General features: G+C 43.3%; 1 protein-coding gene across 1 annotated transcript in view; it reads left to right on the top strand.

Moving 5' to 3' along the window:
* Positions 1–12,556, top strand: part of KCNQ2 (potassium voltage-gated channel subfamily Q member 2) — a 65,431-nt gene extending 52,875 nt beyond the window's left edge. The window contains exons 8-9 of the mRNA XM_035122638.3: positions 8,228–8,351; positions 9,517–12,556. Of these exons, the coding sequence (XP_034978529.3) occupies positions 8,228–8,351; positions 9,517–10,239 (847 nt within the window). The 3' untranslated portion in view covers positions 10,240–12,556. The remainder of the gene's footprint in view (positions 1–8,227; positions 8,352–9,516) is intronic.
* Positions 12,557–12,900: the final 344 nt, after the last annotated feature.

The following is a 12,900-nucleotide window of genomic DNA, read 5'->3' as shown; positions in this document are numbered from 1 at the left end:
CACAGGTTTCCGGCCAGTTGTTTAGCATGGCATGCCAACAACAAAATATGCTTCTGATACTGCAGTATGAAATCCACTGGGCCCATACAGTGAGTTAGGGCATGTGAGTGATCTGTTGCGTGGTCTGCCTCTTGCCACTGTTTGTGTATACCAAGGCCTTAAGAGATTCTTGATGCTTGTATTTCACTAGCCAATATGTTTGTCACTTGGTTAACTACAGTGGTGCCTCGCTTAACGAATGCCCTGCTTAACGAAATTTCCGCTTAACGAAAGGATTTTTCGAGCGGAGGTTGCCTCGCTAGACGAATTCGTTTTATGAAAAATTCATCTAGCGAATCGCGGTTTCCCATAAGAATGCATTGAAATTCAATTAATGCGTTCCTATGGGCAAAAAAAAAAATAAATCAAAAAAATTTCAATGCATTCCTATGGGATTCGCTAAACGAATTTTTCGTTATAAGAAAAGACCCGTGGAACGAATTAAATTAGTCTAGCGAGGCACCACTGTAATTAGTTTAAAACAGCAAATCCAAAGTCCCGAGTGAGTACAGCTAGCTTAACTGTGCTAGGTTTTGGGAGAAGTGATTGCATTCCATATCACTTTGTAAATTGTTGGTAGCCAAGTCATGGCTTCCAAGGGTCATTTATATCCTCCGCAGGCTGCTGTTGAAAAGAAAATGGATTACAGTGGTACTTCAGGTTAAGTACTTAATTGGGTCCGAAAGTCTGTACTTAACCTGAAGCGTACTTAACCTGAAGCAAACTTTCCCATTGAAAGTAATGGAAAGTGGATTAATCCATTCCAGACGATGAAAAACACCCCCTAAAACAGCAATTTAACACGAATTTTACTGTCTAACGAGACCATTGATCTATAAAATGAAGGCAATAATCAATGTACTGTACTATAAAATAAATAAGACAGTATTGTAGATGAAAAAAATTACAGTGGCACCTTGGGTTAAGTACTTAATTGGTTCCGGGGTGCTATTTGCACCCCGAAAAGTACTTAACCCGAACAGCGATAGTGCACGTGCACGAAGCACTGATAGATCACTTCTGTGCATGCGTGAAGCGCACAGAATGCTTCTGCGCCTGCACGCGTGGTGGAACCCGGAAGTAAACACTTCTGGGTCCGTGGAGTACTAAACCTTAAAGTGCTCAACCTGAAGCATACTTAACCCGAGGTATGACTGTACAAGGTATTCATTCACACCCAGTTGGATGCGCTCCCATTATACCTCCCTGGCTTGCTGCCATTGTCCAGCATCCAAGGAATTATCTTATATTTGGCCAAGGGAGCCTGGATTTGTGTTTCTCAAAACAAGCACCACGCTCGCTTCCCCTGGCCACATACCAAGTGCTTTTTGAAATGGGAGGGTGGTCTGAAAATCAGATTTGGATACCCAAGTGATGGGACCTCCCATTCTAAGTAGCAAGATCAAAGATCCCAGTGGGGGCACATAAGCTGTCATGTGCCCCTAAATAAGTCATTTGGATTATTAGAATGTGAGTCCTATTGTAATAAAGGCATTCCTCAAGAATCTATTGGTTGTTGTTTGAAGACAGATATATATTTTATATATATATGGCTACTGGGACCCAGGTGGCGCTGTGGTTAAACCACTGAGCCTAGGGCTTGCTGATCAGAAGGTCGGCAGTTCGAATCCCTGTGGCGGGGTGAGCTCCTGTTGCTTGGTCCCAGCTCCTGCCAACCTAGCAGTTCGAAAGCACGTCAAAATGCAAGTAGATAAATAGGAACCGCTACAGCGGGAAGGTAAACGGTGTTTCCATGTCCTGCTCTGGTTTGCCAGAAACGGCTTTGTCATGCTGGCCACATGACCTGGAAGCTATACGCCGGCTCCCCTCGGCCAATAATGCGAGATGAGCGCGCAACCCCAGAGTCGGTCACGACTGGACCTAATGGTCAGGGGTCCCTTTACCTTTATGCCTACTATGGATCACAAAACAGGTCAAATTTATTTTGACAGTGCATCCTAATTCTAGGGTTCGGAACAGAGAACCACATTTCCTAATCTCATTTATTGTCACTAAAATTCAGAAAGGTATGCTGCTGGTATTCCCTTTGGACCAAAAGGGATTAATTAAGAGAATGAACTTCACTTTCAGAAAAGTCACATGGCACAGTCCCCCTTGCACAGTACTACTTCAGGCTTTAGAAGAGAATCACATAATTTGGTGCTTATTTATTTGTTTACCAGGGGAAGCTAGAAGAGTATTGGACTAGGATTGAGGAGACCTGAGTTCAAATCCCCACCTAGCTCACTGGGCAACACTGAGCCAGTCACTGTCCCTCAATTTGTCCATCCATTTGTTGTGAGGATCAAATGGTGGCTGTATGGAATAAGTCTGCTAAAAGGTAACAATAAACAGAGACTATGAAGAATAGTTCCAGTGCACCCCTCTTCATAATGTGCAAGCATTCCCCGTTCAGGGATTATTTTGTGTGTGTGTGTGTGAGGGGCCATCAGCACAACCTCCCCCATTCTGAAAAAGGAACAGTCCCAGGAGGGCATCGCCACATGCATGGTATTTCTGAATGTGTAGTTTAGTTATTAAGGTGTGTCCGGACTGGTTGTTTTTCATGCAACATGGGGATTTGCCCCATTATAAACCATCATGTCGCCAGGGATAACCTAACAAATATTTCAAACCAGTCTGAGGGTAAGCAGCCAGTCATGTGACATGGATGAAAAGGGTTGGCTCCAGTGCCTGGATTGTGCTCAGAAGGCAATTTTTAAAAATATACCTTCATTCTAAAAATTCATCTCTCTCTCTCCCCCCCCCTCTCTCTCTCTTTGTGCCTCATTTGAGTAGCCTTGACTTTTGCTCTATCCGCTTTTGGCCAGAGGATAAACCTACGAACACTCCTATTTGCATGTTTCCGTAAGCATGGAACATAACGAAGCATGAGAGATACCTGCAGCCTGGCTGAGCTGAGAATTTATATATATATATATATAATTTCTTTCCGCATCGTTTCAAAGAAGGAAAGTCACTTACAAACGATTAACATGGAGTGAAGTATTTTTCCATCCCAAGTCAGCAGTGAAAACAGAGCAGGGTGCAACGAGATAACTTTCTCCGTATTGTCTCTGAATAGCAAGTGGCTCTATAGAAACAAAATAAATAAATTCCTCGCAGTAGCACCTTAGAGACCAACTAAGTTTGTCATTGGTATGAGCTTTCGTGTGCATGCACACTTCTTCAGATACATGCACACGAAAGCTCATACCAATGACAAACTTAGTTGGTCTCTAAGGTGCTACTGGAAGGAATTTTTTTATTTTGTTTCTACTACATCAGACCAATACGGCTACCTACCTGTAACTGGCTCTTTAGAAGTAATGCATAATGATCAATCAATCAATCAATCTATATATATCACTGTTTGGATAGGTGCAGCTAAGGTGTGCGGAAATCAACTTAAACTTTAATGAACAGACCACAGATTTGGCACCAACTGAAGGTGCTGATATGCTTAGGACTGAAACTACTGGTCTTTGCACCCCTTCTCAGAGGGGGACGTCACTCAGACTTCAGGTTCAAAGGCTATATACCCCTGGGTACCAGCTGCTGGGAAAGGGGGCTGCTGTTTCCATGCTTTGCTTGTGATCATCCCACAACCACCTGGTTGGCCACTTTGGAGGACAGAATTCTTGGTGAGATGGGCGATTACTCTGATCTAAAAGAGTTCTTCTCACCTCATATACACAAGTAGGAATTGTAACATCCATAGAGTATTGGTAGAGTTTATAAAGGTAAAAAAAGGTAAAGGACCCCTGGACGGTTAAGTCCAGTCAAAGGTGACTATGGGGTGTGGCGCTTATTTCTGGCGCTATGGAACACCGTGACAGAAACCAGAGTGCACGGAAACGCCATTTACCTTCTTGCCACAGTGGTACCTATCTATCTACTTGCACTGGCATGGTTTCAAACTGCTAGGTTGGCAGGAGCTGGGACAGAGCAGCAGTTTAAAATTCCTGTTGTGCAGATGGTGTCTCCTTCCATTCACTTTGAGGTCACATTAGAGAGCAAGACTCTACACTCCTTAGGGACATTTCACCATCAAGACACAGTGAGAAACCTGGTATTCTATCAAGTGCAGTTCAGCAGGGAGCTGCCATTAATCCTGGCTACCTGATGAGTGTCCTTGTCTTTACGCGTTTGCAAAAATATTTTCATTGCATTCACACATTCTGTTTTTAGGTGTGCTCATGAGATGTTTTCATGTAGAAGAGTACTATATAATGGTACCTTGGTTCTCAAACTTAATCTGTTCTGGAGGTCCATTCCAAAACCAAAGTGTTCCAAAACCAAGGCGCGCTGTCCCATGGAAAGTAATGCAAAATGGATTAATTCGTTCCAGACTTTTTAAAACAACCCCTAAAATAGCAATTTAACATGAATTTTACTATGTAATGAGACCATTGATCCATAAAATGAAAGCAATAAACAATGTACTGCAGTCACACAATCAATCAATCAATCAGTAGCTGAACTGGGTTCCACACAGTCACAAAAACAAAACAAAAAGAGCAGCGTAAACAAAACCGCAAAACAAATAGCAAAAACCGACAGACCTCAGAGTAACACCCATAACGGATATGCGGCACTCAAACTGGAAACGTAACACTCCGAAAAATGTTCGCAAACCAGAACACTTACTTTTGGGTTCCAAGTTGTTTGAGTACCAAGGCGTTTGAGAACCAAGGTACCACTGTAATGTGTAAATGATCCCTTAGACTGGAGCTTGAAGCTCCTGTTTTGAACCAAATGTGCAGTTTCCAGAGGGGAGCAGAGAAGGTGGTCACTCTCCATTTTTGTTCTTTGGGTAACAGAGATGCATTCTTAACCCCACCACCCAAAATAATCCACTTCATTGATGTGGGGATACCTGATCACATACTGAAAGGACAATGTATAAAGGCACAAGATCACACATTGGCTTTGATGCGACTAAATCAAAGTTCACAATTGATTTATGGTTCTTTTCATAATGTGTTTGCATCTAAATAAATGCCGTTAGATAGGGGTGTTCCATATAGACCCCACACTCATGACCTTTATCTTCCAACCTCTTAGATGCATTTATTTGGTTTTCCTGCCTTATCAGAGAAAGAATACTAGATGTATGGTTTCTCACAAAAGAACATAACTTGTGACCCACTGAGCAGAACTTTTTTGAAAGGATATGTTCCTGTTGATCCACAAAATGTAGCAACTATTGACTTTTACAAGGGAATGTGCACAAAGCCTGGTCTTGTCAGCGTTCACTTTTGTGTTGCTCTATAATTCACAACACCCACTGGATATATGAAGAATTTTCAGTGCCCAAATCCATGCAACTTAATGGGCCTCCTTTTGGTGGGAAGAGGATGCCCTGCCCCCTTACACCATGCTGTGCTCCTCATTTTGATGGTTAATTGCACAGAGGTTCCGCTTGTGTCATTCCTCTCCCTCAAAAAAAGAAGAAGAAGAGCTTTTGTGTGTCAGCATTGAGCACCCATCTCATATGCATGGGGAAGGGTGGGGAGGCACGCAGCTCTGAAAAAACACAGACGCCCAGTGAGTTGTGCGAACTGGAAAATTCCCTTGTGATTATTTACAGCAGGGGTGGTGTCAGGAATAAGCCAGCTCCAAGCAAAGGTTTGCAGCCGATGGCAGAAAGCAGCCAGCAACAGAGAGGCTTAGATGTTAGTCAGGCTGCAGACTTCGGCTCTTCCTGACCTTGATAAGGCAGTAGCTGAGAGCGGGCTGGAACACAGCCAAAGCTCTCAGGGAGATCAAACAGGAGCGAACAGACACACAGAGAGTCTCTCGGAAAAGGAAGAGGATGGAGATGATCCAATAAGTCCAAGGAGTCGACGAATGGGAGGGTTGCTAGACTGGAAGCAAAACAAGAGACTTAAGGTGCGAAAGTTCAATATATTCTATAGACACCGGAAGGAGTCTTCAGAAGGGTCATCTTGAATAATGATGCCAAAGGCTTTGTTAGAGCCGTCCGGAACTATCTGTTTTTGCAATAAATTCTCCTTTTTAATTATCAATGCTTACTGTGTTATCCAGCTGGACTCCTGACAGGTGGGGAACATTTGGCCCATGGGCCAATTTTGGCCCATCACAGGCTCTACTTTGGCCCATGAGACCATTTCCCCAAATGGCTCCCACCTGTCATAAATAGAATGAAGAATAATTTTATTCTTTATACCCCACCCATCTGTCTGGGTTTCCTCAGCCACCCTGGGGAATATGCCACTCAATCAGCTGACATCACTCAATGAGTGACATCGAGCGATGGGTGGGGTGCAGACCCCTGCAGGGTGGTGCAGACCCCTGCAGGGAGCAGGATTGAACTTGAATCCTGCTGGGGGCTGCTTCATGAGTGAATTCCTTGGTGAAGCATCTCCGTCCCCTCAGCCCTGTGGGTCAGCTGACAGGTGGGCAGCGCCGCCTACCTATCAGCTGCCTGATGTCATTGTGATGTCCGATGATTGACAGGTGAGCAGTCCATCTACTTGTCAAAGTTGGCCTGCGAAGTGTGGGGAGATCTGGCCCACCGGGCCACAAAGGTTCCCCACTCCTGGTTTGCAGTCTTCATGTTCTGAACACCCTAAAACAGGTACAAATACAACTCTAACCCTTTCTCTGTCAGATTAAAGCATCTTGGTTGGCTGTATGGTTGAAAATGGCCTTGTGTTTTGCCCCTTTCCTTGGTTTTCATGACAATGTGTAACCGAGAGAGCACCTTTTAATTTCGCAAAGTGCTTTACTATCTTTTTCTTCTTAATCCCCTCTTCCCCTTCCCCTGTCTGCATTTGAACTCATAACTCTCATTCATCTCTATGTGCATGGAACTGTTGCCCACACTGCAGAACTGCATAAGAAGCCTTGTTTTAGTTCCTTTTTCTGAAAACCAACTTGGTTCCAGACAAATTTAACGTACTTGTTTTTCTGCTCTTGTTTTCTTCTCTATGTCACCTACGCACTTCTGGCATATTATGCAAGGGTAAAGTTGGCCAGGATTAATTAATGGCTCAGGGTTTGTTTATTCAGCAAAATATATACACCACATAATGATAATGATAATAATAAAAACTAAGCGGTTTACGCAAAATAGTATGAGATATTCATTTTAAAATAGCAGGAAAAACAGAGTGAAAACAGTAGACATAATAAATGTTTCATTCTCTCATATATATAATTTAAAAAACACATATGTACATAATAAAACCACTTGTCTGGATAGGCTTTTTATTAAATATAAAAAGCAATTCAATGCCTGCCTAATATAAATGACCATATTCTGGGGTAGAATGAAGTGTGTGACCTACTATATTAGGTGGGGCTGACACAATATATTAGGAAACAGAACTGTCTGTGTTAAGCCACGCTTCCATTTTATCAATGCCAAGAATTAGAAGTATATGGTCCATTGTGTTGGTTGTTGAACTGCAACTTCCATCAGCCCCAACCACCACAGCTATTGGTGATGCTGTTTTCTTGCAGGAAGAGATACGATATGAATATGGGGCAATTAAAAACGAGCTGCCCGTATCTCAAGGACAGCTGAGACAAGTACCAGCTTTCGAGGATGTAATCTGGATTCAGGGATTTTGAAATTCAAAAGTCTCCTGAAATCCAGAACCAAATTATGGTGCAATGGAAAGTTCAAATCTTGCAAACTGGAAACCTTTAATTTATTATGTCGGTGTCAGTTTTTGGAAACCTGTAACATTTAACTTCCAAACTGATACTTTTAAACATGAATAAGTGCTGCAGGACTCTTCAGAACTTTTTAGGCAGAGAAGAACAGAAATAATGTTCAGATTAAATATATAGACAAAATCTATCCACAAGCAACTGCCCCAAAACATCCTAATTTATTTGGTAATTAACAGGCTTGACACCAAATTCTTCTCAAAGGGCAAGTTTACTATGCATAATATGCCGGATTAGAAGTGGAGCCACGTGTTATGAACCAATATATATGTCACGAACAGAAATAGAGATATGTTTTTGTGTCCAAGTTTATCTTTAACTGCCTCCCTCTATTTAGGCAAACAGTTGTGTAATACGTATCAGTTAAGGGGAATACATTTCCTTTCCCCTACAGAGGAGTCAGAATAGAGCAGAGTTCTAGATCCTTGATTGTAGCTTACTAACTTCATGGCTTTTTCTGGGGTGGGGTTTGTGCTCCTGGTAGAGTTGACCAGATTGTTGGGAGAGGGCCGTCAATGACAGATAAGGACCGAACCAAAGGCCCAGGTGAAGGGGAGCCTCCTGAAGATCCAAGTATGATGGGCAGACTTGGAAAGGTGGAAAAACAGGTATGTTGAAAATTTGTAATAATAATTTAAAAATTCATTAATGTGAATTTGTGGGGGAAAGGGGGCGGAGGAAGGAAGGAGGGAAGGAAGCCTCATTGTGTCACCTCTCCCTCTAAAGAAGCCAAGTAGACTGGTCTCTGATGAAGGAAGGGAGGAGCTAAATGGCAATTGATCTGATAGAGAGGGAGCCTCTGTCCGATTTCTTCCTCTGATTCTCACCTCCCTCTTCCTTTGGTATATATGTCCTGATGAATGCCCATTAAAGGGGGAAAAAGTTTAAAAACTTATTACCCAAGCGTGAATCTAAGCAAATGCTGTTACCATGTACTTAGCTCTTGTATGAGCCAAGATGCAGATGGAAGGCTTAAGCCAAAGAGGTGCAATAAGGAAGCATATACATCAAGTGTGGAAAACCTTTAGCTGTCAAAAGCTGTCCTCCCGCGGAGGACCTTAAGGTCCACAAACAACAATATTCTGGAGATCCCGAGCCATAAAGTGGCTAGATTGGCCTCAACTAGGGTCAGGGCCTTTTCAGTATTGGCCCCAACTTGGTGGAACGCTCTTTCACAGGAGACCAGGGCCCTGCGGGATTTGTCATCTTTCCGCAGGGCCTGCAAGACAGAGCTGTTCCGCCTGGACTTTGGGTTGGATTCAGTCTGACCCATATGTTTTCCCTCCCTCATGGTTTGGATTTATGGACTACTTAAAATGAGGCTGCATTTTAAATTTTAAATTTTAATATTGTATTTTAATCTGTATTTTAATTATTTCTTTTCTTTTCTTTTATGTCTTATTGTAATTTTATTGGTGTTAGCCGTCCTGAGCCTGGTTTTGACTGGGGAGGGCAGGGTATAAATAAAATTATTATTATTATTATTATTATTATTATTATTATTATTATTATTATTATTATGTTGCTGAGCTACAACTCCCATCTGCCTCATCAAACATGGTCAATGCCTGAGGATGATTGGAGTTTCAGCCCAGCAACATCTGGAGGGTCAAATGTTTTCCCCACCTGGTATACATATTTGTGGTCATGGATCAGGGGATGACTTTTCTGCAAAATAACATTTTAAAGATGAAGTTTGGGGTGAATCCAAAGTTGCTTGGGTCTAAAATGTTGTGGGTGCCCATGCATTGGGTCCTGTGTGGCATTTTCCAGGTCCAGTCCATGGAGAAGAAGCTGGACTTCCTGGTGAACATCTACATGCAACGGATGGGGATTCCACCAAACGAAACAGAAGCCTACTTTGGGCCGAAGGAACCCGACCCCGCACCACCCTACCACAGCCCGGAAGACAGCAGGGAGCACATTGACAAAAACGGCTGCATCATCAAGATCATTCGCTCCACGAGTTCGATGGGACAGAAGAATTTCTCTGCACCTCCTGCCACAACGGTGCCAAACAACTCATGCCCCCCTTCCACTTCTTGGCAGACATATCAACGGCAAAGCCACGGGACCTCCCCGGTTGGCGATGCTGGTTCTTTGGTGAGAATCCCACCTCCGCCTTCTCACGAGCGCTCCTTCTCTGCCTACGGTGGTGGGAACAGGGCCAGCGCTGAGTACGCAAAGAACGAAGACATTACAGCTAAGCACCCAGAGAGTGCTCTGAGGGACAGCGACACCTCTATTTCTATCCCATCGGTGGACCACGAGGAACTGGAGCGTTCCTTCAGCGGGTTCAGCATCTCGCAGTCCAAAGAAAATTTGGACGTCCTTAACAACGGTTGCTACACCGCTGTGGCCAAAATCAGACCTTACATAGCAGAAGGGGAGTCAGATACGGATTCTGACCTCTGCACACCCTGTGGGCCTCCGCCGAGGTCAGCAACCGGCGAGGGACCTTTCAGTGACATGGGCTGGTCAGCTCCTAGGCAGTGAAGGAAAAGAAAGCCACCTGAACACAACTTCAAGAGCATGGGGGCAACGATGCTGTCCACATACCGGACATCTTCAGGAGACTGGGAGCTAATGTTCTGCAACCCAAAAATTGTGGGTGTTTTGCCATAGCTTGGTCCGGGGGTGGTGGGAGCAGAAGCTATGCTTGTTCTTTCCAAAAAAGAGAGAGGGGGCATTGTAGTGAATAAATTCGAAATGTCTGGATTTCTTTCATACCATCTTTCTAAACTAGATAGGTGAAACTGTGATCTTACTCCAGGCTAGGTAGCCTAGACTCTTGGTAATCTTTTAAGCTAAGAGGGCACAGTGGTTGAGCAATTGGTGAGACAATTTCTTATTTTTTACTAAGAGTAGGCAATGGCACTTGAGCTATCAGGTCGCACACAAAAAACATGCTAGCGTTACAAAAGAAGCGTGTCACTAATTATGCCTTGTGGGGAGGGAGAAACAGAGCTGTAATGTACATTGACGAAAGACAGTTTAATTATGATTGCAGAGAAATTAGCCGGGAAGAGCCGTATAATGAACGATTGGTGTCCAAAGGGCCAATTTTCAGAGACAAAATTGTGGCATTGGATTGGAGACAGGACCACAGCCTTAGGAGGTGTGCTTGAGCTCAAAGAACAGCAGTCTGTGTGAGATGTGAGACTGCTTTCACATGAGATGCTTTCATCCCTTTTAAAAACAACAACAGCAGCAATCACATCTGCAGGATAGTATCAAAACAGTTATTGATCTGCATGCTCAGAGGTTTAGATGTTTTTGCACTCTTTGGAATACTGTTTTCTAATCAGGAGAGAACACACCTCCTTGGGAGGACAAGTCCATCTGCTGTGGTAGAGAAAGTGTTTTTGAAGCTGGGAAAGGTCCTAGGTCAGTTTGCAAGAACAGGGCCAGAATGATGTGCCCACCAGCTCATGCACATTTCATAGCCACATTTCTAGGGTCTCTTGTTCCAAGTTTAGGGTGGCTGCTCCTCATGTTAGGTGCCACAGTGGCTTCGTTTGCGAGTTTAAAAAAGAGGCAAGTCTTCCTCGCAGAAGCAGGCTTAAGGGCAACATGAAGATAATGCCTTGCAAGCCCTCCAACACAGTGCACATAAGAAGCGTGAAATTTCATAAGAAGGTGTGGCAGCGACTCCGAGATCAGAAATCCCACAGGAGTTGCGAAAGCAAGAAGACTCCAGTTGTGAGAGGGGGAAGATTAAAACTGAGCTAAGGGCTGCTGGGTTCCATAGCTGAAAGAAGCTGGTGACTTCTGCACTTTGCAATCAGCAGGAAAGCTTCAGCGTTCACCCCCACTTCTTGAGAAGAAATCTGCTTCTTTCTAAGCCTACCCATTTATAGATGGATGTCTCTCATTTGTTAACCTTGTCCCAAGTCTAGAGCTGCTTGCCTCGATTTTGCCCGATGGACTTCCTTTCAGCTTCTAACCCAGATCTAATTTTGACCATTGCTACTTGAAATGTCCTGCTCCCCCCCCCCACTCCCCCGATTATTTTAAAAGTTGGAAATGTTCAAATAGGGAATGGCTAGGAGGGAGAATAGATGTGCAAAGCTAGTAGGGAGAATTTCCAGGGGCCTTATCAAAATGTTTGGTGTAGTTCTGAGGGGGGCACTATCTTTCTGCTGGCAGCAGATTCACATTGCGGGCTTCTCCCAAGACTTGTCTTCCAGAGTTTCGGCATGGTCTGGGCTGTTTCAAAATCCACTTTGCGGGAAACAGCGAGGGAACACCCCAGTTCCCATTTCCTTTGCTAGCCTTCACTCTCAAATATATATGATGCAGATGAAAGCGTAATATCGCAACACAGATTAGTTTGGCAGTTTCCAAGTGTGATGCCCGTTGGCATTTCCAGATAGCATCCTGGAGGTATGTGAAGACAGCTCTGATACTCTCTTGGTCAGCATAGACATTTTCAGATCTGGCCACCCAGCAAGTCAAGTCAGTTTAGTAGTCCAGAAGGTTCACAACATAAAAAGGCAGGCCCTTGTTCTGCTTTTTAATATTTCCCATGATGCGGATTTTCATGAGATCACCCTAACAGGAAGTGATGTAGTGAATGTACAAATGAGAACAGCCCAGATAAAGGGTTACCAGTATGTTAATCTGCTACAACAAAGCCAAGAGACTCTTAGAACATTTTAAAGATGAATAGATTTATTGTCGCATGTGTTTTGGGAGGCAAAATTACATTCAGTTAGAGAAATCTTAGCCAATTAATCATTTGAGATTTAATCTGCATAAATGTGCACGCAAATAAATAAAACAGAAGTTCTGAAGAATTAAAAACTCTATCAAATACACGAGTAATCACCGTCTCAGAAGAAGCTATAGTTACTCTTTGGTGAGATAAAAGGAGGAATAACCTGTCAGAGAAAGAATTTGTAATTTCCCTTAAAATAAGACATTTTCCCTACTTATAAAAACCTCCCATGGTGCAGAGGAGGCGGGCTTTTAAATATTGGTTTATTAGTATTTCCAAGCAGTGTGCATATAAACACACACCATACAGAGGATAAAGCAAGAAAAAAATCAGCACAAGCCCAAACATTACCCTAATATTTATTCATTTAAGGCATTTAAATGTAATCACTATTTAAAAATTGCACCAGTATGGTATGTGTATACATACATACATAC

Source organism: Zootoca vivipara, chromosome 7, assembly GCF_965207765.1.
Source record: "Zootoca vivipara chromosome 7, rZooViv2.hap1.1, whole genome shotgun sequence".
Taxonomy (NCBI): Eukaryota; Metazoa; Chordata; class Lepidosauria; order Squamata; family Lacertidae; genus Zootoca; species Zootoca vivipara.
The sequence above is the reverse complement of the archived record's forward strand: the minus strand, read 5'-3'. Positions and strand labels throughout refer to the sequence as shown.